The sequence below is a fragment of the Agelaius tricolor genome, unplaced genomic scaffold (genome assembly GCF_023055355.1).
Source record: "Agelaius tricolor isolate 1412-34295 unplaced genomic scaffold, bAgeTri1.0.p SCAF_5, whole genome shotgun sequence".
NCBI classification, from domain to species: Eukaryota; Metazoa; Chordata; class Aves; order Passeriformes; family Icteridae; genus Agelaius; species Agelaius tricolor.
Window position 1 is genome coordinate 48306862 of NW_027269265.1, and position 20733 is coordinate 48327594.

Sequence of the window (20733 nt, forward strand, 5' to 3'; positions counted from 1 at the left end):
AAACAGTTCAGCAAAGTGCTGAGAATGGAACAGTTTGCAGGCAGTTTTTTCAACACCACAAGGTGTTACATGAGGAGCTGAAAGGGACTCCCTGAAGCAGTGCCACAGCAAAAGAAGAAAGGAAGTACAATAACTTTTCTGATGAGTACAGGAAGTGGAGAACACTGTACCTGTCCACCTCAGAAGCAAGTAAACTGTTAATCTTTGCTTGCCCCTCATTCCAGCCCTTGACCATAGTGATTGCATCTGCATTTTTAAATTAGTTTTTACCTAGAAGACCCAGGAGCTGTTAAAAGATCTTGGCTTTTTCTTTTTGCTTCAGCATAGCACACTGTGCAAAGATTTCAGGTGGTTTTCCTTCCCAAGCCCCCATTTCTGACCCGCTTCTACAAAACCAGCCACATGTTCATCTCATATCTGCTGCCTGATAACACCCAGGCAGGAAGGGCATGCAAGGGCAGCATCAATACATCCCATTTATCAAGCCAAGAACAGGACAGAAACATTACATCCTCTCCTCTCTGACCTCTATCTCTTAGATCTCCAAAGCAGTAAAACTAATACATGACAAGACCACGTACAAAATGTGATTTCCAGATATTCAGGTTCAGCTCTAGCCCACACAAACAGACTAAGGCTCCAAATGGCAGCCAGAACAGCTTTCCTCAAGTTCTAATAGCACAAGGGTAAGACTAGGATGACATGGCTGGCACATGATCCCCCTGAACAATGACAAGACAATCACACTTGTCTCTGCCCATCTCACCATGCAGTTGTTTCAGAAAACACAGCTGGTGCCACAGAGTATTGTAAAAGCAAGGCAATCCTGATGAAGGGGAGGAATGATGCATTTGACTCCACTGATCTTAGAAGGCTAATTAATTATTTTATTATACTATATTATTCTATACTATATTACACTACATCTAAACTGAATCTGCACAAACACTCTACTGACTGAAGAGAATCTCAGCCGACAGTCCCGACACACACACGTGGATTCAATTGGTCAATCAAAACACTCACACCAGAATCCAATTACCAATTCCCTTCAGGTAAACCATCTTCCACAATGCATTCCACTTGTGCACAACAAAAGGAGCAGCAATTGAGATAAGAATTGTTTTTTCTTTCTCTGAGGTTCCTCGGCAATTCCCAGAAAACATCCTTGGGAAGTTGTGCCTTGCTTTTCTCTGTGAAGAGCTATGCGGCCACAATAGAGGATCACAAAATTTTAGTTTAGGTTAAACACCCTGTGATGAACAGGAGAGCTGCTGAGTGCCAGTATCACCCTCCAGGCATGTGACCCTCCTCAGGAGTGATTCAGATGGCAGCCAGGAATGGCAACTAAGAATTCTGGGAGAAAGGCACTTAAGTGAGATAATTTTCTATGCATCTACAGACAGGTGATCTTTAATCCAGCAGCCAGCTACAGCATCACAAAGATATTTCTGCATCCCCTTCTATCACCACCTCCAGACAATGCAATATCTTCAACAGATGAAACAGTCCTCACTGCTGTTTCTCTGGAAGCAATCAAGTCTTTGAAACACTGCTCCTCCCCAAGCTATTTCAGCAAATGGAAATCTCTGATGAACCTTGGATGATGGTCCTGTTTCCTTACCTGGTATCAAGCTCTTCCTTTAGAGAAGCTACCAACTGCCAGGACACATTAACATCAGACCCAGGGCCTTCCAGGGAAGTCTGAATGACAGATTGTCACTGTCCCAGGGAGTTCCAGTGACTGCAGTACACAACTGACTCAAGTGCCACCCCAGAGGATGGAAGCCCACTTTCCATTTATAAAGCCCTTCTAAATGAAATGGGTATTTTAGCAAATTAATTTGATTCAAAACAGAATACCAACAAAGGAAAAATAAGACCAAAAGTGCTCTAGGATGATACTTTTTAATTGTTATTTTTATATTTTTAAGAACAAATCAAACCATTAAAAATATTACAGACATGTACTGAAATTTCCTGTACAACAAATATGAAAACAATAAAATTTGTACATCATTTCAAGATACTCAACAGTCACTTATTTGAAACACATCAACTTTTCCCTTCTTAAGCAGGCCCCAAATGGGAAGAAAGAGTTAAACAGAAATGCAAGAGATGCAATTGTCACACAGTGGAGCTTTCAGTGGACAGCTTTAAATAAGCAACAATGAAAGAAAACACTGACCAAAGAGATAGATCTCAGCAACTGTAACACAGAGAACATCAGAGGGCAGGGAGAAAACATTTGCAGGAATTCAAGTCGTCTTCAGCAAGACACATCCACAAGATAGTGGAGCATTACCTCTAGTCCTTTTCCTGCAGAGACATCCTATAAGGAATGTCCTATTTATTCACACTGACACTACACCCAACTTTATGTTTGCAACAGCCTAAGCCTTACCAACTTTTTCCACCCATACACAAAATCAAGAGGTCAATTATTTCAACTTTCAGTCTCTTCTCACAATGTGTCAGTTTTGGAAAACACCTGCATACAGTTCTTTAAAAATGGATACTCTTTAGATGATGGCACACGTGAGAATTTGATGCCTGCTTCCAACACCAAAATAATGGGTCAGATCCATCTGTTTTCTGTAAGAGGATCTGGGCAGCGGTTAGGCACAAACACATACTGTCCTAGCTCATTTTCTGATGTTGTGCTGCAACAGAATAGAAACAACATGATCTAGCATGGAAGACTCATCTCCCTCTCCTCTAAGCTACACAAAACAAGGGCCTTCTGAAGCGAAAGAGCACTTGCCACCCTAAGGCAGCAAGTTCTTGGGAGACCGAGAATAACAAATACTGGCTCTGTGCTCTGCACAGATGTGCAGTAATTAAAAGAATAAGAGAGTTAAAGAAAATAACATGACTGGAAAGGGCAGACCTTCCTCCCTCCCAGTTCTTTTGGAATGGTTTTGTTTGGTGCAAGTGGTTTATCTTTGTCATCTGACAGCAGCTCAGGAAGAATGCAAATGAGAGATCCACTTTGTGGGCTGCCAGTTTGGATGGAGCCGGGCAGGATCAGGAACCTCAAGATGAGGGTTTTTTAAAGTATTTCCAGAGAAAGAGGAACAAAATTATATTCAAGAACCCACAAGTGGCTGCTACAAAAAAAAAAACCAAACAAAAAAAAACCCCAACAAAATAGACAACAAAACCAAACCCCAAAACCTAAAACCTAACAACCAAAAGTGCACTGTGGTTTGTCCTCCAGTTTTGCTCACAGAGCACACCACAGTTTCACACCAGGTTGTTAAAAATTCCTCAGGATATTTGTAAAGTTACAGTTGTGCACCAGGAATTCCTATGTTCTCCTTCAGCTGACATTGGATCCTGTGAGGTTGCCAGGTTCCACTGTAAAGCCACATATACTCCTAGCATCTGTAGCTTTTTCTGACAACTCTACAAAAACAAAGAAAAACCCCCAAAACAACGACAACAAAAAAGCAGCAGAATTCCAGGGACTCTGGTTATTAAACCTTCATAAGATTTTTTCCCTGCTTTACAGCTATTCTATAGCATTATTCATAAACTTCATATTCATCTACAATGCAACCAGTGCAATGATCCAAAGACCAAAAAACACACCTTCTCCCCACCCCACACTACCTAAGTCCTTCATTGGTAATGCCTTCCTAAGTCTAACAGTTATGTACCAGCAAAATAAATCCAATCTGATCCTTGACTTGTGAAATCAGCAAATGGGGGATTTCTGCTTGTTCCTTCAGTTTCTAAAAGGACCAGTCAAAACAAAAGCAGCAGTATATTGCAAATAATTACAAAATAATTACACTGGATCAGTGAGATGCAGGCAGGTAAGATGTGTCTCAGTTTTGAATGGCTAAAACAACCGAGAAATTTGTCTTTACAGCAGAATTTTGTGCAATGTCTTTTGGTAGAAACAGTAAAGCCAGTTGATCTGTTTGGGAGTGCTTGAACACTTGGAACCTTAGTTTCAGCATTTTCACAGATTTATATATTTGAGGAAAAACAACAACAATGATAAAAAGACACCAACCTGAGAAAAACTCTATTAGAGTGAGCATTATTCAGTAAATCATATATTGCACCTTTAAATAAATCATTATAAATTGTATAAAAAAGGAATATCAGGCAGGAACAGGGAGGAGCTATTCTGTCCTTCATCCACACGCCCACACACCCCCCGCACACACATTCACAGATTCACTTGCTCTGTTTTTATCTACAGTTAAAGCTCGGAGTGACAGACCACACTCCTTTTCCTCTGGCAGAGGCACCAAAATGTTAAGGCAGGGGATATTTGTGGTGAAATGCAAAAACAAAGCTCACCTCCAAACTTCTGGAGAGTCCTGCCAACAGTGCAACTACAGTTAAGTTTGACATAAGCCTTATTTAAAAATCTGTGTTCTCATTAAGAGTTTCAGTACAAAAATAGAATCTCTGCTGTTTTTTTTTTCTAGAGTAGCAACTAGAAAAGGCACAATTTCCAAGTATGAATGTCCATTTGAAGGAGCCATTTGTACTCCTTTTTTAAATAAAAAGGAACACAGAAAAAAAAATAGATCACAGAGGCACATATCTATTAACTAAGTAACCAGATACAGTAGATAAAATATGTTCCTGAAACTTATAATTAAATATATTAAAACAACCCACCAGCCTGGTGTCTGTAAATGAAATCATATAAAATTGTAATAAAAAGCTTGTGTTATTATTTTAATATTTAAACTCTAGTTCACTGTTCATACTGCAAATGCTATTTCACCTATCAGTACTGTTAAATTCCCAAGAAAAAAACAAGATTCCTCTGTTAACTTTAAAAAGTTTTGCTTGGGTTTTGTTGTTTGGGTTTTTTTAACATGAGTCTGCAGTTCCTGCCAGCATTGTGTTTTTCCTCCTGTAGATCACACCTTTGAATGCAGATAGAACTGGAGAAGCCAGACATGAGACACTGCACACAATCCCAGAAAACATGAGTCAGACACCTCCCTCTCCTATGGGCAGGTAACATCTCCTGGATGGAGGCACTGGGTTCCTTCTGGACTATGCATGGTAGCCATTGGCCTTCCCAAAGGCTGGCCCAGGTGTGAAGTTTTCATAGATTGCCATTGCTGTCACGTTTTGGTAGATAAGGTCCGTTTTCCTTTCTCGCTGGGATTTAATGATATCCATGACACACTGGTTTAGGAAGACGTACTGGTCCTGGGAGAAAGAGAGACAGAAATATGTTTCTAAAAAATATCTGATTTTGGAATTTCTGCTTCTGAATATAGGTTTGGTCACTGCATAGAGTGTTATAACAGTGCTTGTTTTAGAACATATATATAGTGTAGGTACACAGTTTGTGGTAATTGGGAATGGAGCTGCAGCAGAGCCTCATCCCCAATGGGCTACAGCTGTGAAAAGCAGGTGAACAGCATTGAAAACAATGAGACACAGAGTGCCCAGGTGCACTGACCAACCACCAAAGGGAACAGAGGGCACACAGGTGCAATGCATGAACATGAGGGGTACAAAAGGTTGGGCTAAAGAACAAGAAGGGCAGATGCTTGCAGCCTTCTGAAGTGGCATAATGTTACTCTGTATGGGTCGAAGCTTTCTGAAATTGTATGGTGACACTGTGTGTCATGGCCATCTAGACTGTGACACATGCTGTGACATATAGTTTATAGAAAATAGAGCTGGAAAGGACCTCATGATGTAATCTGATCAAATCCCCCCAATAAAAAAACTAGGATCAAGTTTTGCTGTCTAGAGCTAGGATCTGTCATGCCTAATGCTATCCTAAAAGACTTTCATGGTGGAGACCTTACAGCCTTTTCCAAATGACCTTGAGTTAGCCCATACACCTTCCTGGATCCAAGTGGTAATTTCTGTAGGAATACTTGTATTCCTGCAGAGCACAAAAGCAAAGATGCACACTGAGACCACTTGACTCAGATAATTCTGGCTCACAACTAAAGGATAAACACCCCCATGGGTAAAATTAGTCTGCAAAAAGTCTGCTTCAGGATTTGATTCCTTCCAGCTGCAAATGCCAGTCCTACAAAGTACTCTGTAAAGACATTTCTTGGATGTACTACGGCCCCTGGCTGCAACTACTTTTGTGGAGAAGAGATGAGGCAGGAAGGAGGGAAGTGAAATGAAGAGCAGTTTTAACTCCTTAATATCTTATTGTCCTGTAACTCAGAGCTACATCTGGATGATTATGCCCATCTGAGAAAGGTGCTGCTGGATGGGAGAGAGCCTCACCTCAGTCTGCACCATGAGGGGCCGGTGCATGCGGAGGTCGTACACCACCCCGTACACATCCACGGTGTTCTCCATCTCCATCTGCTGGATCAGGCGGTCGATGGCGATGAACGTCCCCGTCCTCCCAACACCAGCGCTGCAACGACACGGACAGGCTGTTTGTGCTTCCTCCCAACCACCTGCTCACTGCTGGCATGACAAAAAGCCAGGCAAGCCAAGATGATGCCTCCTACTATTTCAGCAGCATGGGTAATAAAAGTCTCAGCGGCACAGGGGGGTGGCTCTCACCACCACCAAGAGAGGCTTCTCAGCCTTGCTCATGCACAGGATTTATATACAAGCTCTTGAAAGGACATCTTTTCCAGCTCAGTCTTCCAGGCTAGGAGAGATGCTCTGTTCTTATGACATTTTGTATCACTTCCTTTGCTACCTACACGGACATGTTAGTTTCTAAAGCACTGGGCAAAGGTTTTAGTTTGGCAAGGTAAATAGCCCATGTCCTTACACAGAGAGACTTACTTTGGTTTGAATCCCACTGAAGTGGAATTAACTGTAAAAAAACCACAAGACAAAAGTGTGCCTAACAGAAACACCTTCTTCTTACCTGCAGTGCACCAGAGTAGGAGAGTCCACTGGATTCTGGCTGTTGTACTCATGGACAAGGTGCCTGAAGTTGATGAGAAGGTCTGTTGTCTCTGGCACGCCGTGATCCGGCCAGGAGGTGAAATGGAACTGGCGCACCGTGTGGCTCTCAGCGGTGTTGGACTGCAGGAAGAGTAGACATTATAAAACTAACAAAAAAGACAATGAAAATTGGTTTCAGAGCAGAAACAGGTGGGCTTCCTGACACATGTACTAGGCCAAGCTCAGCTTCATCAGAGATGCCTGTTACAACTGCAGTGATTTGACCAATAATATTCCACTTTCCCTCTTCCTTCTGCTGTGGTAGAGAATACTTTGAAATAATTTCCTTGTACTTTACTCCAAGCTCATATCTACTGCATTGTATTTACTGATGGGGCTAATTGTCTGGTCCAGAAGATATTACAGGTATCTGCATAAGCACAAGGTTATTTACACACTAACAAGCAACAATCAAGGCAGTCCTCACCTTTTCTACAGTGAAGTCCCTCATTGTCCATTCTGGAAGGACAACTTCTGAGACCATTGTCACAATAATGTCACCATAACTCTTAGGTTGTTTGTCTGGCCAGTACTGCTCACATTTTGTCTAAGAAGAGAGTTAAAGTTAGACACATCACATGCAACAATGAAACAACTCACTTTTAAATAACCCACCACCTGAAGCAGGGCTAGAAAATATGGCACTCTTCTCAAGGGCTATTCCAGGGCAAGAGAACATCTACCAAAATCATTCTTAAGAGAGAAGAACCCAGCCTTAATGACAGTGATTCCACAACCCTTCTGAGACAATCTCTTCTGGCAGTCAGCAGATATAAAAATAGGAAAAAGCTAAAAAAAACCCAACAAACAAACAAAAAACCAAACCTAAAATAATTGTGCTTTTTTTAATTTAGAAAACAGTCTTCCACCAAGAGGATGGTTGTTAAAAGACAATGGCCAGTCTCCAAACCACTAAGGTAACAACAAAATTAGAGATGCAGCTGCCTTCAAGACACAATTCAGTATTGATAACAACATACCCGGGCTTGTTCCACACATTTTGTCAACATAACAATAGAGTAGATATTCTTTTCCCAAATCATTTGCCAGAAGTCTTCTATAGTATTGGGTAATGGACCCTGTGCAGCAATAAATGCCTTCTTTGAGTTATAGCCCTAAGAAGAAAAAACAAAAGAAATGTGTGTATATATATATATATGCACACAACATCAGTGAGAAATAAAAGCTTATTTTAAACATCATTATGAGCCCTTATGCCTACATCAGAAAAATACACATTATATTTCATTTCAGCTAATGAAGCAACTTACAGGCATATAGTTTGCATTAATATAGTCAGTTCCAGAGCTTTGATTTGAAAGTTTAACACGAGAAATATCATCTGCAGAAAGAAAAAAGGAAAAGACAACTATGAATTTTTGAACTGGAACCTTTCAAAACAATATTGTTTATCTAATACATGGTTTCTAAATAAAAGGTGTTCAATGTGCGTTTTAAGAATAAGAATATAACCATAGGAATCATAAATAGCAGTAGGCTTCAGAAAAAGGAGTGGCAAGGATAATCACTCAAGAAACACAGATTATTTTGGTTTTAAACATGGTTTGGTATTACCAATTTATATATTTTAAATCCAACACAAAATTTTCTACATTTTTAATTATTGGATTAAAAAAAGTGATTTGGCTCCTGCTGCCATGGCAGCCAATGTTTTTCCTCCAAAGCATCCTTAAGTACCTGTCACTGTTCACTTTTCAATTACTTCTGACTCTCTGCTACATTGGGATGCCCATGGGCAGCTTGACAGGGCTTAAATTCTTACTTGAGCTGCAAAGCTGGCCAGCAGGGTCTGAGTATTTCTCATAGCCTGAAAATTTATTTGTGTGTGGTCAACTGTTATCCTCTTGTGTTTTCACCTGGACTGCACATTTCTCACAAATGGAAAATTAAAGTTATTTAGTTAAGGGAAGGTTCTTTAAAGAAGCTTTTTGAAGAAATATCCTTGAGGAAAGGCTTGTTCAGGTGTGTTTATACAATGACTTTGGGAAAGTAGCAGCCCAAATTCATCCATTTGGAAAATTATATTTGAAACCTCTGCGTACTATTAAAGCTGGATTAGCCAAACCCAACAGGTTTCACTTAAAAACTCAACCGGTAGAAGATGCAAACTCAAAGAGAACAACTCACATGGTAAGACGTTGTTGTATCTATTTTTCCCCCTGTTCTCAGGAAGTTCAGCAGCAAATTTGGGCTGATGAACACCAGCAGACTTGAGTTCCTACAATAAAGGAGGACTCATGAGCACCTGGTCCTGGTTTAGCAATCATACAGAAATGTGACAAACAGAAAAGTAGTCCAAACCCTTGTGTCCTATGCTGTAAAAGTAGGCATGTTAAAGTGGGATAAATGTCAATAAAAATCATCTTGTTACAGAGTGGGAGGGTGACAGCGGCAAATCTTTTAGAGAAGGGATTAATACAAAATGTAGGAATAGCAGCATGTTTAAAACCCACAGATGGACTTTAAAAGCCTGGAAACAGTTTTGTGGAAACAGACACTGATATCAATGGCAGCTCCTTCTGGCCCCAAGGCAGGGAACTACTGCATAAGCTCTGCACACATTACAGGGAGAGAGGAGCAAATCATGAACCAACATCATGAACCAACTGAAGGAAGCAAAATCTGGGAGGAAGGCAAGGTGGAGCACCAGCCTGTGAAGTACAAAGAGACAGAATTTGAAGAAGAAAGTCAATTAATAGCTTTGAGGGGATGAGAAACAGAATGAGATTCTTTAACAGCAGACATGACAACATAGAATCCTCCCTGACACTTCCTTCCTGTCCTCTGTTCCTTACAGCAAGTGAGCTTTAGTACATTTCATAGAAAAAGTCCTACGGTCAGCAAGCAAATCATAATTGCTGTTTCTCTGACTGAGCTATTCACAGGTGTGGTTTGCAAATCACACCCACACACTGAAGAAGTCAGTGAGATTAGCAACAGACCTGTCTTGATATGTATAAAAAACCCCAAAACAACCCAAGAAGAGAAAACTGAAGTGCAGAGAAATTATACAGTGTCCCCTAGGCTAAGTCTGCATATGACTAGGGCAAAAATTTCTCTGGTGAGAGCTCTGACAAGCAGGCCATGCCACAAGCCCATGGTAAGAGATAATAATTCAGGACAAGGAAGTATTTATCATGCACTTCAACTAAATTCAGAACTGCATAAGGGAAGGGAAGGCTGTACACACAGCTTAGTCATCTCTATAAAAAAGGACCCTTCTTTTCTCCTTCAGTAAGCCTTGTGCATGCTCCATAGGAAAGATGATTTGTCTTTCCAAAAATATTTGTCATGAAGCTCTCTCCCCACTAAGGGCACATACCTCATACTCTTCAGCAAAACCACAGTTGGAGTCAGCTTGCTGCTTCTTAAAGTACGACTCAAAGTTCTCCACTTTAATCATTTTTGATCTAAAATGAGAAAAGCCACATGTCAGCAACTGGTGTTAGGTAAATAAGCCATGAATTAATTCAGTTAATGTGTTAGAAAGTATGCTTTACTTACTTCTTGATTCTTCAGCAGAGGGTGAGGGGAAGAAAAAAAAGCTGATTAGACACATGCAGTTGTATTTTTCATTATGTGAATCTAAGACTGAAAGCATGACTGTTAGTTGCAGCCACAAAACAGTGCACTTACAGGGGACAGGGTATCAAGCATAGCATTTAACTGCTCTGTTAAATCAAGGAGAGAACAGTGCATCCGTCAGGAGAGGAACATAACACAAGGTGTCAGCCAGCTGCTTACTCCCATTGGATTGACCCCATTCCCTGGTGTATTTTATGCCAAACATCAAGTCTACACAGGTGGGATTCCATGGGATGTTCTGGCCATGGCTTTCCACCAGCACAAAAACTGGTGCCAATAACATGATTCAATTACTGTGCCTGTGACTTCCAACATATTGTGGTTACTCCCTCCATGGCCAGCTTTGACAGTCACAACATTATCTGGATGAATGGCTCAGCACAAAGTAGTCATTAAAAAAAAAATAATTCAGATCACAGAACATATTTTGCTTTTTTGCATTTTATCAACAATTCTGATTGTTCCCTCAATGTGCATGAAGTCTGTGGTTCATTCAAACTCTGTTTTTCAAAACCATGTGGAGCATTTGTGTGTCTAATAGTGATTCATGAAGTAAACACTCAAATCCCTGTGGTGGCTCTAGAAGCCTCAATCAACATGATTATTTTTAGTCTGCATGCTGGCATCTTACAGTTCCCCGAGGAACTAATACTTCAAAATTCTCTATAAAACTGCACAGAAAACAAGTATCTGTACTCTGAATAATTTTTGCAAATAATACTTGAGCTCAGAAAATAGCAGGAGAAAAGATATGGACTTACTTAATTGGAGAAAAAGACACTTCAGTATTTCTTTTATCTTTCCTATAAGGTGAAAGAAAATAACACAGGTTTACAGTAGAATTCAATGGAATTTATACAAAATTTCTTATCTGTTTCCTTGTGCCTGTTGAGAACAATCTCTTTTAAAGCATCTTATTATGTGAAAAAAAAAACAACCCCAAACTCCTGAGGCAAACTTTTACACCTAGAATAAAAAAACAAAACAAAACAAAAACAAAACCAACAAAAACCGAAAAAACCTTCACCCTTCTTTTGGTGATGTTGTCCAATGGGACTGCTTCTTTCTGTTGGAACCAGAGTATAAAGCCTGGACACAAAGCACGTATTTTGGTGGAAGATGTACAACTGAGGGATCCACACCACTAACTGATATCTCAGGAGAACTGCTGCTAATCCCAGAATTGCTACAGGAAGTGCTCAACAGTGATGCGTCAGTCATTCAGTGGTAGCTGAATGAAAAGAAATGCTGCTAGCTTTAAAGGAAGCTCTTCCCAAGGTTGTACACAACTATTGGACACAATTGTAAAAATAACAACAGTTACTTGAAGCAACTAAGAAAACTGGACTAAGGGCCCTATGGCTAACTCCACATAAAGGATGGTCAGCAGCAGGAAAAAGCCTTTGTGCAGTCTTACATCCCAGATGATTTGAACAAGGTTGGAAACGGAGACCAGCTCAAACTAATCAGCTTCTCGAAATTCCAGAACAGAAGTTTCATGTGACAGGCTATCAAGCAATTAAAAAGAATGACTGATGGATCATTTAAAATCAAACCATCTAAGGTACAATTATACCAAATTACTTTTAGCACAATAATTTGAGATGTTTGCTCACTTGTGACTGAATAACTTCATCACTATTCATGAATGGTGAGGCAGTGGCACAGGTTGCCCAGAGAAGCTGTGGATGCCCCATCTCTGGCAGTGTTCAAGGCCAGACTGAAAAGAAGCTCTGAGCAACCTGGGATAGTGGGAGGTGTCCCTGCCCATCGAAGGGGGATAGGAACTGGAGGATCTTGAAGGTCCCTTCTAACCCAAGCAATTCTATGATTCTATAATTCTGTTCTATGAATTAAAATTTATTTTGTTTAGCTCTTCTCAACTCATAGTTGGTAACTATGGGCTTAAACAAAGTTATGAAACGAGTGGTTTGATACTTCAACTCTAATCTGTAACATATAAACAACATTTTAATACAACATATTTTAAAACATCTTGACAGCCATGTATCAGGACAGAGAGAGCCCTTTTATGAGAAAAATACTGAAGTGAAACACTGGTGCTCCTCAACACAACCAAAACAGCAACAAACACACATTACCTTCTCCTTCTCCAGAATATGAAGCCCCCTACAGCGACTACAGCCAAGATAGCCAAGAGGCATCCAATAACCACTCCAGCAATAACACCTGATAAAAGAGAAAAGGTATTACTCATTGTCCTCTTCAGTAACTCCTAACTGAATCAACACGCTACAGCAGAACCTTGCAAGTGACTAACCAAGCATGCCTCACTCTACTAAAATACCTTGTCTTTACTGTCCTTTGGCAGTACCAGAATTGAAATCTCCTTAAGAATAATAACCAGAGAATGTTAAATTAATATAAAATTGGGATCAAAGGACCAGTATCTGCATTTCAATGCACCTGCTTCTAGTTTAACAGAACTGTGAGACCATCAGTTGCTATTTGTTGCTACACCGAAGTCTCACTGTGTCATCCAATCCCTTTTAGCATGCCATGGCTTTTGGCTACTCCTACAGTGGAATCCTACAAGGAAAAAAGGGGTCACCTGCAGAACTAGCAAGGTATGAGTTTACAAAGCAAAGCTAGAAAGAAATAGTTCATACAGAGAAACCAACAGGTGTTTTGATATTATGAAACTTGCCATAATTAGGGAATTTCCACACGCTGTGTATGTGCCAAGCTGCCTGTCCTACATTTGACATTAACTATACCTGGATCCTGGGGCAGTAAGACTGGTTCAGAGCAGGGTGAAAATGATACGTAACTATCTTCCCCCTCAATCACATCATCCATAAAGGTTATATTAGTGAAACCTGCAACACATGCCCTGTTGAAAAGGAAGGAATAAGAAAAAAACAAAACCAGGTACATTACAGGGTTTTAATAGCCTTTAGCAAGATCTGTAATCTTTCCATTAGATGATCTTCTAGATTTCAACAGCAGAAAACTTATCAAAAGGGTGGTTTGAAATAAATACCTGTATGAACGAAGAGGGATCAATGGTCCATTTTCGTAGCCATACATTGTGTTTCCCTTGCCTACATTAATGATGTTTTTATCACTCTGAGAACGGGAAGGATGTGAATCTGCCTGCTCTGTTTTTATGACATATGTAACATAGGCAGTTGTTGTCTTCTTCTTGAAATCTTTGTATGTGTTGTTCAATTTTAACTTCAAAGACTCAGAACCTTCAGGAAACAACAAGAACATGGATATAATTCATCCCCTGGTTTTGTATCAATTGGCACAGTGGCAGAGATGGTCACATCAACTACAGCTGTCATTTCTCCACAAGTACTGCTTGAAGTAAAGGCTGAGAACAACAGATAATCTCAGAAACCTCTTCTACTGCAGTGAAATCTACTGCACCACCTCTCCCCAGTGTTATCTGTTTTAATTTTCTATTGGTTTTACTTCTAGCCTGTATAGGAGCTTCTGAATAAAGGTGCATGAGTGCTGGAACCAGGCACCCTCATGGACAGATTTCACCAGCCAAGTCAGCTTTATCCATATGTGTTGTATCATTTTTTGTATGTAGAGAGTAAAATGCAAATGGTGTAGAAAAAAATCCATCAGTATTTGTGCTACCCAAAAAGCATAAGGCCTCATTCAGGGTGACACTAAACTTGTCCTGACCTTGTTCTATCCTACAAGAAGTCTCACACCTGAACTGTAGGAGACAAAAGAGGTTATTTCTGCCTTTCTTTGACATAGACAAGCACTGGACAAAACAATGATAAGAACAATTTCCTCTTCAGAAGATTAAGAACAGGCTACCACAGTGAGCAGTGACCAACAGGACACCATTTGCACAACAGCACCACTTTACAGTGTCTGTTCTTACAGCAGACAAACCCTAGAATCTTGAGGCAATTATACAGTTGAGGCACATGTAACCTAAGAGGTAATAATAAACTCAATTTACCAGTTGTCCCAACAACTCAAGAGCAAACCAACCGACAAATCTCCCTACTGCTGAGGCAGGACAAAAAATCTCACTCATTTGCCAGAAGTTTGCTCTCTACTGACTGTCTTTACAAAGCTAAAAGGTCCTTCTAAAAGTGGGTATAATACTGAATTCACCTTTAAAAAGGAGAAGCCTTGCAGGAGGTTCTGAAAGGTGGAAAAGCTCTGGTAAGTCTTCTAGAGCTGTGCAGACAAGGGGTGATCCACCACCAGCAGCAATGCTCTCCTCAACTGTAACTCCGCAGCAACATGGTGCAACACAACTCTTCTAGAGCACTAACTTGGTCTCATTAAAAGCAGATGAGGTTGCAAATAACTCAGCTGCCTAGAAATGGGTGTTCAATACTACCTGATGTATGTTATTCTTGTCGTGTCCCTAGTTTCCATTCCAACAAAAGGTACATCCCTGGTTATACCTGCAGCTCCTCGTAGATGCCTTGAATACCACCCTACAACATTTCAAACAGCCTTAGACAACAGAATAAAGCATTGTGTATTTCTTACACAACAGAATAAAGTCCTCTCTGTCTATCCTAGAGGCAACCATGACTGGTTTAGAACAGAGAAACACATCTCAAGAATATTTGTGCTATTTCAACAAAAAGGCTGAAGAGATGCTTGGCTGTGAGGCTGTCTTCTGCTCCCACCAAAGCACTCACTGTAAATTACAGACGTGGGCGACCTTCCTCCCTTATTTCTCTCAGTCTCATCCTACAAATTCCTCCTTGAATACCTTCCAATCCAAACCACACAGAAGAATACACCAGATCTCCTTGTGACTAACCAGGATTGGCTGAAGTTACAAGCAGAACTGCAGGCAAGAGACTGGCATTCAAATCAGCAATTCTGGGGCAGCTGAGTAGGCATGTGAAAAATAGGAATTTTCTGCACTGATGTGATGTAACATATATATATATATATATATATATATATATATCCCACACAAACATGCATTTCTTGGATGTATATTGCATGGAAAACCACTGAAGGAAGATCTATAATCAAAATTGTGCAAAATGAATTTCCAGTGTTGTAACAAAGGATAAGCATGAATGTCAACTCCTGCTTTGCAGAAACTGTCTCCATCAGGTGCCTAATTTCCAGTGCACAGGCAAATATGAACAGTTGTTCAAGTGGAACCTATGCTGCAAAACTAAGTTCCTTAATTTAGTGTTTTACCACCAGACATTCACCTATCAGAGACATTTCTCAGTTCTCTAGTTTTCCATGGAATTTAACTTCCATTAATGCTGTCAATGATATTTAAGCCTTCCGCCCACATCCCAACTCTCTTAGTTAAAGTGTTTTGGGTAAAATCAGGAAAAAAAATCTCTTTTCCTTTTAAGACCTAACTGCAGGCATCTTTCAGCTGAAGAAGAAAGGGGGGAAGAACATTTCATATTCCAAGGCTGCTTCTATTAGCTGGTCTGAAAATTATTCTGTGGGGAAAGAAAGGACACTACACGATCTTGGGGAAAGGAATCACTGGCAAATCAAGGTGGCAACAGCACAGGGGCAATACATAAGAGTTTTATCTACAAAGATAAGTCAGGCAGGAAAAGACTGAGTGAAAATAGGCACCTTCTGAAAACAAGGAGTGACCTGACTTCAAGCAAGGTATCTGCCTCATGACTTCTGAAAAGTGATTAAAAATTCTGAGCCTGCCTTTTCTTTATCTGTTTAACACCTATTTAGAGTGTAAAACATAATGCTGCCTGGTAAATTGTTTCAGCTACATGATAATATCATAAACACCTTACTTTGATCTTCTGTTGTAATCATTATTGCATAGGCTTTCAATGGACCATTCAGTGAATCAAAATCGGAGAATTCAACAGACAAAGAGCTGTGACTGACGGCCTTGACTGAAGGAACTTCAGTTGGAGGAGGTGGGTCTGCCAACAAAAACATTTTTTTAGTACATTAAACACTGATAAAAGTTTTCCAAACAAGAAAAGGCTGTGATATCAACACTGTTCACATAATACATATTTATTGTGCATCACATTAGACTATGAATTAATATAGTGTTCTAATCATACTCTGCAGGCTGATAATGTAGTGCATACCAAGTCTGGTATTCTGCAATCATGAAGTTAATATTTCTGTCCTACAAGTATCTTTCATGCTCAGATCTTAATGCTTACCAGTAATGCTGGTGTGACACAACTTGTCCACTGGAGAGCTTTCAGAGCCATTTTGAAGAGTCATAATAGTAACATTATAGGTGCTGAAAAAATTTAAATGTGCTATTTGGAAGGTTTGCTCGAAGCCTTCTACCGTGCAGCGTGGAGCCAAGTCTTCTCTCACTACCTCAGAAGTACTTATATTATATATTTTGATTCTGAAGCCAGAGTTGTTACCAAGAGGACATTTCCACTTCAGCATTAGGAAAGGCTGCTTGGCCACTGACTCACACTGAAGTGAATCCACTGAGACAGTAACTGCCAAAAGAAAAAAAAATAACAAAAAAGGAGGAGTAAGAAATCAAGCCTTGCCATTAGAAAAAGCTGTGTATTTGTATGTTATGTGTATAAATGCTTGTAAAACTTCAGTATTCCTTCCCCTTTTAAAAAGATGCCTACACGGCACCTACTGCCTACACAAGGACTTGTTACCCTATGAGGAAGACAACTATTTAACACAATACACAGACCTATTCTGTGCTCTTTACCTCCTCTACAGACAGGGTTACTGAGAAAATTTAGGCTGATTATCTAGCAAGATCCGCAACATTTTCAAAATACTGCTCAACTCTTTAACATATTACTCTAAGAACATTTTAGAGTAGTATGTAGACTGCCACTAAATCCCTCTATAATTATATAAAACACTTAATGGTGAACACATAACCAAATTAAATTAATCTCTGTCCATTAAGAGCACAGCAGTAGCCATTCTTAAAAGCGGCAACTATAACAAGTCAGTTTGGGTGAGAGTCTTCTAGGACGTAGTATAAAAACTCAACCTTATGACCTGATACAGAAAGATACTTAAAGAGTAAAGTAGCAGGAAGACTGAGAAGAAAGGTTCCCCTAACTAAACATCTTGTAAAACTTGGGCTTCAGGACCAAAGCACTTATAAATCTACAATTACAATACACACCAAATTTATTGCCTCTCTTGGTAAGGAAGTATTTGGTACTTTCAAATACAGGGGTTATAGACTCATCTACTAAATTATTTTGTTGTTAGAAGCGGTATTATTTTAAGAAACTAAGGAGAAGCACAATTGCGTACCAGAAGAAACAGATTTAGTAAAAATAGATGTGAGTGACTGGGGCTTACTTCTACTGCAATTTATAAATATTTATTTTTCTTCAGTCACACTGTCGGCTACTCCTACAGAAACGGTGAGATTATAGGAGATTACAGACAAGCCCTGGAACACCTCTGACACTTGGTGACAATGGATGCCTGGTTTCTAGAGGAGTCATGACTTTTGACCTCTATCTGTAGGAACAGTTAGATGAAGTATCATCAGTGCTCCATGGGAAATGTCAGAGACCAGCATACTCTACCCCACTAAGGAAAAAAGTGCTGGGCTCTGTGAAAGTCATGAGAAGACTCCAGAAACTCAGCCAAACAGCACTTTTAGAGTACCAGCAACTCTCAAGTTCATCCCAGAACCCCTTTGGAAAAGCCAGTCAGGAGCTCTGAGCAGATTCATTTCACCTCAGTCAAAAGGGGGTAAAACAAAGGAAAGGAGAAGGCAGCACATGATCACGACAAGAACGAAAAGTCACAATGCCTAACATGAGGAATGCAGAAGTAACTCAGGCTTCTCCTGTCTGCTGATGGGCTGAGCAAAGCAGCAGGGCTGACAGCCACACCATTCTGTGCTGCCCAACACCAGCTGCATCCACAGGCCCTCCAAAGGGGGAAGTTCCCCAGGCACGATGCACACTCTCTGGGAGGCCTTCCAAATGAGAACCTGAGGGCTTCACCCAGAGGAAACAGAGGGCAACAAAACCCCCTGCAACGATCCCCCTCCCGCACATTGCCATTGCTGACTCCAGGTAGGTTGTGTGCAGCACTACTGCCTAACATTGTATAACATTGTATGTAAAACCCCCGGCAGGTGGGCAGAGCCCTGTGCCCCACGGGAACAGGGATGTGAGAAACCATGACTTACACGTGTACCGGTCTATGGACACTCCTTCTCCTTCTGTAGCATGATCAGCTGCTACAGCAAATACTGTGAAGTTGTACAGTGTCCCAGGGATTAACCCAGTAATTTCTGCTTTGGTTCCATTGGATGTCACGTTCTTCACAAATGTACCATTGACAACCTCTATCCTGTAGGTGTAGGTGCCAGCAGCGCTGTCATTCACCACCCATTTTAAGGTGACAGAATTCACACCAATGGATTCTGCCTCGAGATCGAGAACCCGGCTGGGCCCTGGGGAAGGCAAAGCAACAACTTGTTAACCTGCAAGAACAGCTGCTCACAGACATGGAAACAAGGAACACAGCCACACCAGGGCTTCACTTCCCTCACACCACTCATGCTCCAGAGTGTAGGAGCACCCAACATCACCAGGCATTCCTGGAGGCTGTTGCACCAGTGGACGGCTAAGACAGAATTGATGGAATGTAACCTCGAGTGGCATTCATCTCCCTTTGACACTCTAAAGCAGAATACATCATTACAATGCCACAGCTCCAGGATTTTGGTCAGAAATTCAGAGATGTTGGTCAGGAGAGATACAAGGGGGGAGTGGTCTGGAGAAAGGAGATGGTGGTCTATCTGTGTACAGCAAAAGGTAAGGAACTCCAAATATCACTGAAAGAGGAACAGAGGTGATGAATGGTGGCAAAGGAGCAGCTTGCCTAGGTCGTGCCATGAATGTCCTCCTGAGCCAGTGTTATCTACAGTTCATTCTGCTCCAGCCACAGGGCCCCAGATCACAGTATCTCTATATGGGAGCCCTTAAAAGAATGTTCTGAGGCCCCAATCCTCCAAGAAGTGAAGGCAACAAATGCACCCACAAAAATCCGAGGCCAGAGAGAATGTTCTTGGGAAGAGTCCACTGTGACACAGTTCTTGGTAACCAAATTTAACAATCATTGTTTTAGAGGTGTTTGTTTTACTTTGTCTTTTTAAAGAAGGCTATGTCTCTTTCACACAAACGTCTCTGACTGCAGGCAGGCAAAGCACAGCAACTCTGCCAGCAGCCTTTAAATTTCAGGCCATGTACAGGTGGGCAGGGCCCTATCCAGCACAGCAAAACACAGACAGCAACAGCAATGCAGGAAAATGTGACTTACTTGTATACAGGAATATGGGACTTCCCTCTCCTTCTGTCTCATGATCAGCTGCTACAGCAAATACTGTGAAGTTGTATGGTGTCCCAGGGATTAACCCAGTAACTTCTGCTTTGGTTTCATTGGATGTCACGTTCTTCACAGGTGTATCATTGGTACCATTGACAACCTCTATCCTGTACGTGTAGGTGTCAGCAGCGCTGTCATTCACCACCCATTTTAAGGTGACAGAATTCACACCAATGGATTCTGCCTTGAGATCGAGAACCCGGCTGGGCCCTGGGGAAGGCAAAGCAACAACTTGTTAACCTGCAAGAACAGCTGCTCACAGACATGGAAACAAGGAACACAGCTACACCAGGGCTTCACTTCCCTCACACCACTCATGCTGCAGAGTGTTGGAGCACCTCAACATCACCAGGCATTCCTGGAGGCTTTGGCATTAATAGCTGGGTAGCAGGAAATTGAGAATGAGCCATCTCAAGCATGAGTCATTTTCCTTTGACAGGCAAAGACAAGAGGGCCACAGTCCTGTCCAGTGCTACCACTTGCAGGGTTTCACCTGGCAAAAAGGTAGTCATTAAGGAGAGAACAGTGGAGGGGAAAGATGCCAGTGGTGCAACTCTGTTCAGCAAAATACAAGGAAGATGAAATATCACTAGAGGAGGATTAGCAGTGATGAACCAGACACTCTACTCCAATCCTCATGCCCTGCACTTCACTCCCATAGAAGAGAAACCACCTCCTGACCCTCTGGAGACTCTGTCTCCAGCCACCTATTTTTTCTGCATCTGTCTCCTATCCTTTCTGCATCTTTAAAAGAGGGCAATTAGCCATTACAGACAGACAGCACAGGGGAGACTTTGGGGCATTGACTGGTCATCTAGGATCATACATGCAGGCACATTTTAGGAAAAGACAAATGACAAGAACATTAATCCA

General features: G+C 41.1%; 1 protein-coding gene across 8 annotated transcripts in view; it reads right to left on the reverse strand.

Annotated features, from left to right (window-relative positions):
• Positions 1-1892: 1892 nt before the first annotated feature.
• LOC139590311 (receptor-type tyrosine-protein phosphatase eta-like) overlaps positions 1893-20733 on the reverse strand; it is a 74427-nt gene continuing 55586 nt past the window's right edge. For 6 of the 8 annotated variants that reach the window (XM_071427775.1, XM_071427779.1, XM_071427776.1 and 3 more), the window contains 16 exons: positions 19795-20070; positions 18659-18925; positions 16671-16967; positions 16284-16418; positions 13535-13745; positions 13269-13384; positions 12633-12720; positions 11292-11333; positions 10268-10355; positions 9073-9163; positions 8196-8266; positions 7905-8039; positions 7352-7471; positions 6845-7005; positions 6241-6376; positions 1893-5190 (listed from right to left, as the gene is read on the reverse strand). In XM_071427775.1, coding sequence (XP_071283876.1) covers positions 5032-5190; positions 6241-6376; positions 6845-7005; positions 7352-7471; positions 7905-8039; positions 8196-8266; positions 9073-9163; positions 10268-10355; positions 11292-11333; positions 12633-12720; positions 13269-13384; positions 13535-13745; positions 16284-16418; positions 16671-16967; positions 18659-18925; positions 19795-20070 — 2393 coding nt within the window. In that variant the 3' untranslated portion in view covers positions 1893-5031. The remainder of the gene's footprint in view (positions 5191-6240; positions 6377-6844; positions 7006-7351; positions 7472-7904; positions 8040-8195; positions 8267-9072; positions 9164-10267; positions 10356-11291; positions 11334-12632; positions 12721-13268; positions 13385-13534; positions 13746-16283; positions 16419-16670; positions 16968-18658; positions 18926-19794; positions 20071-20733) is intronic. The other 2 variants (XM_071427778.1, XM_071427781.1) reach the window with 1 other exon arrangement.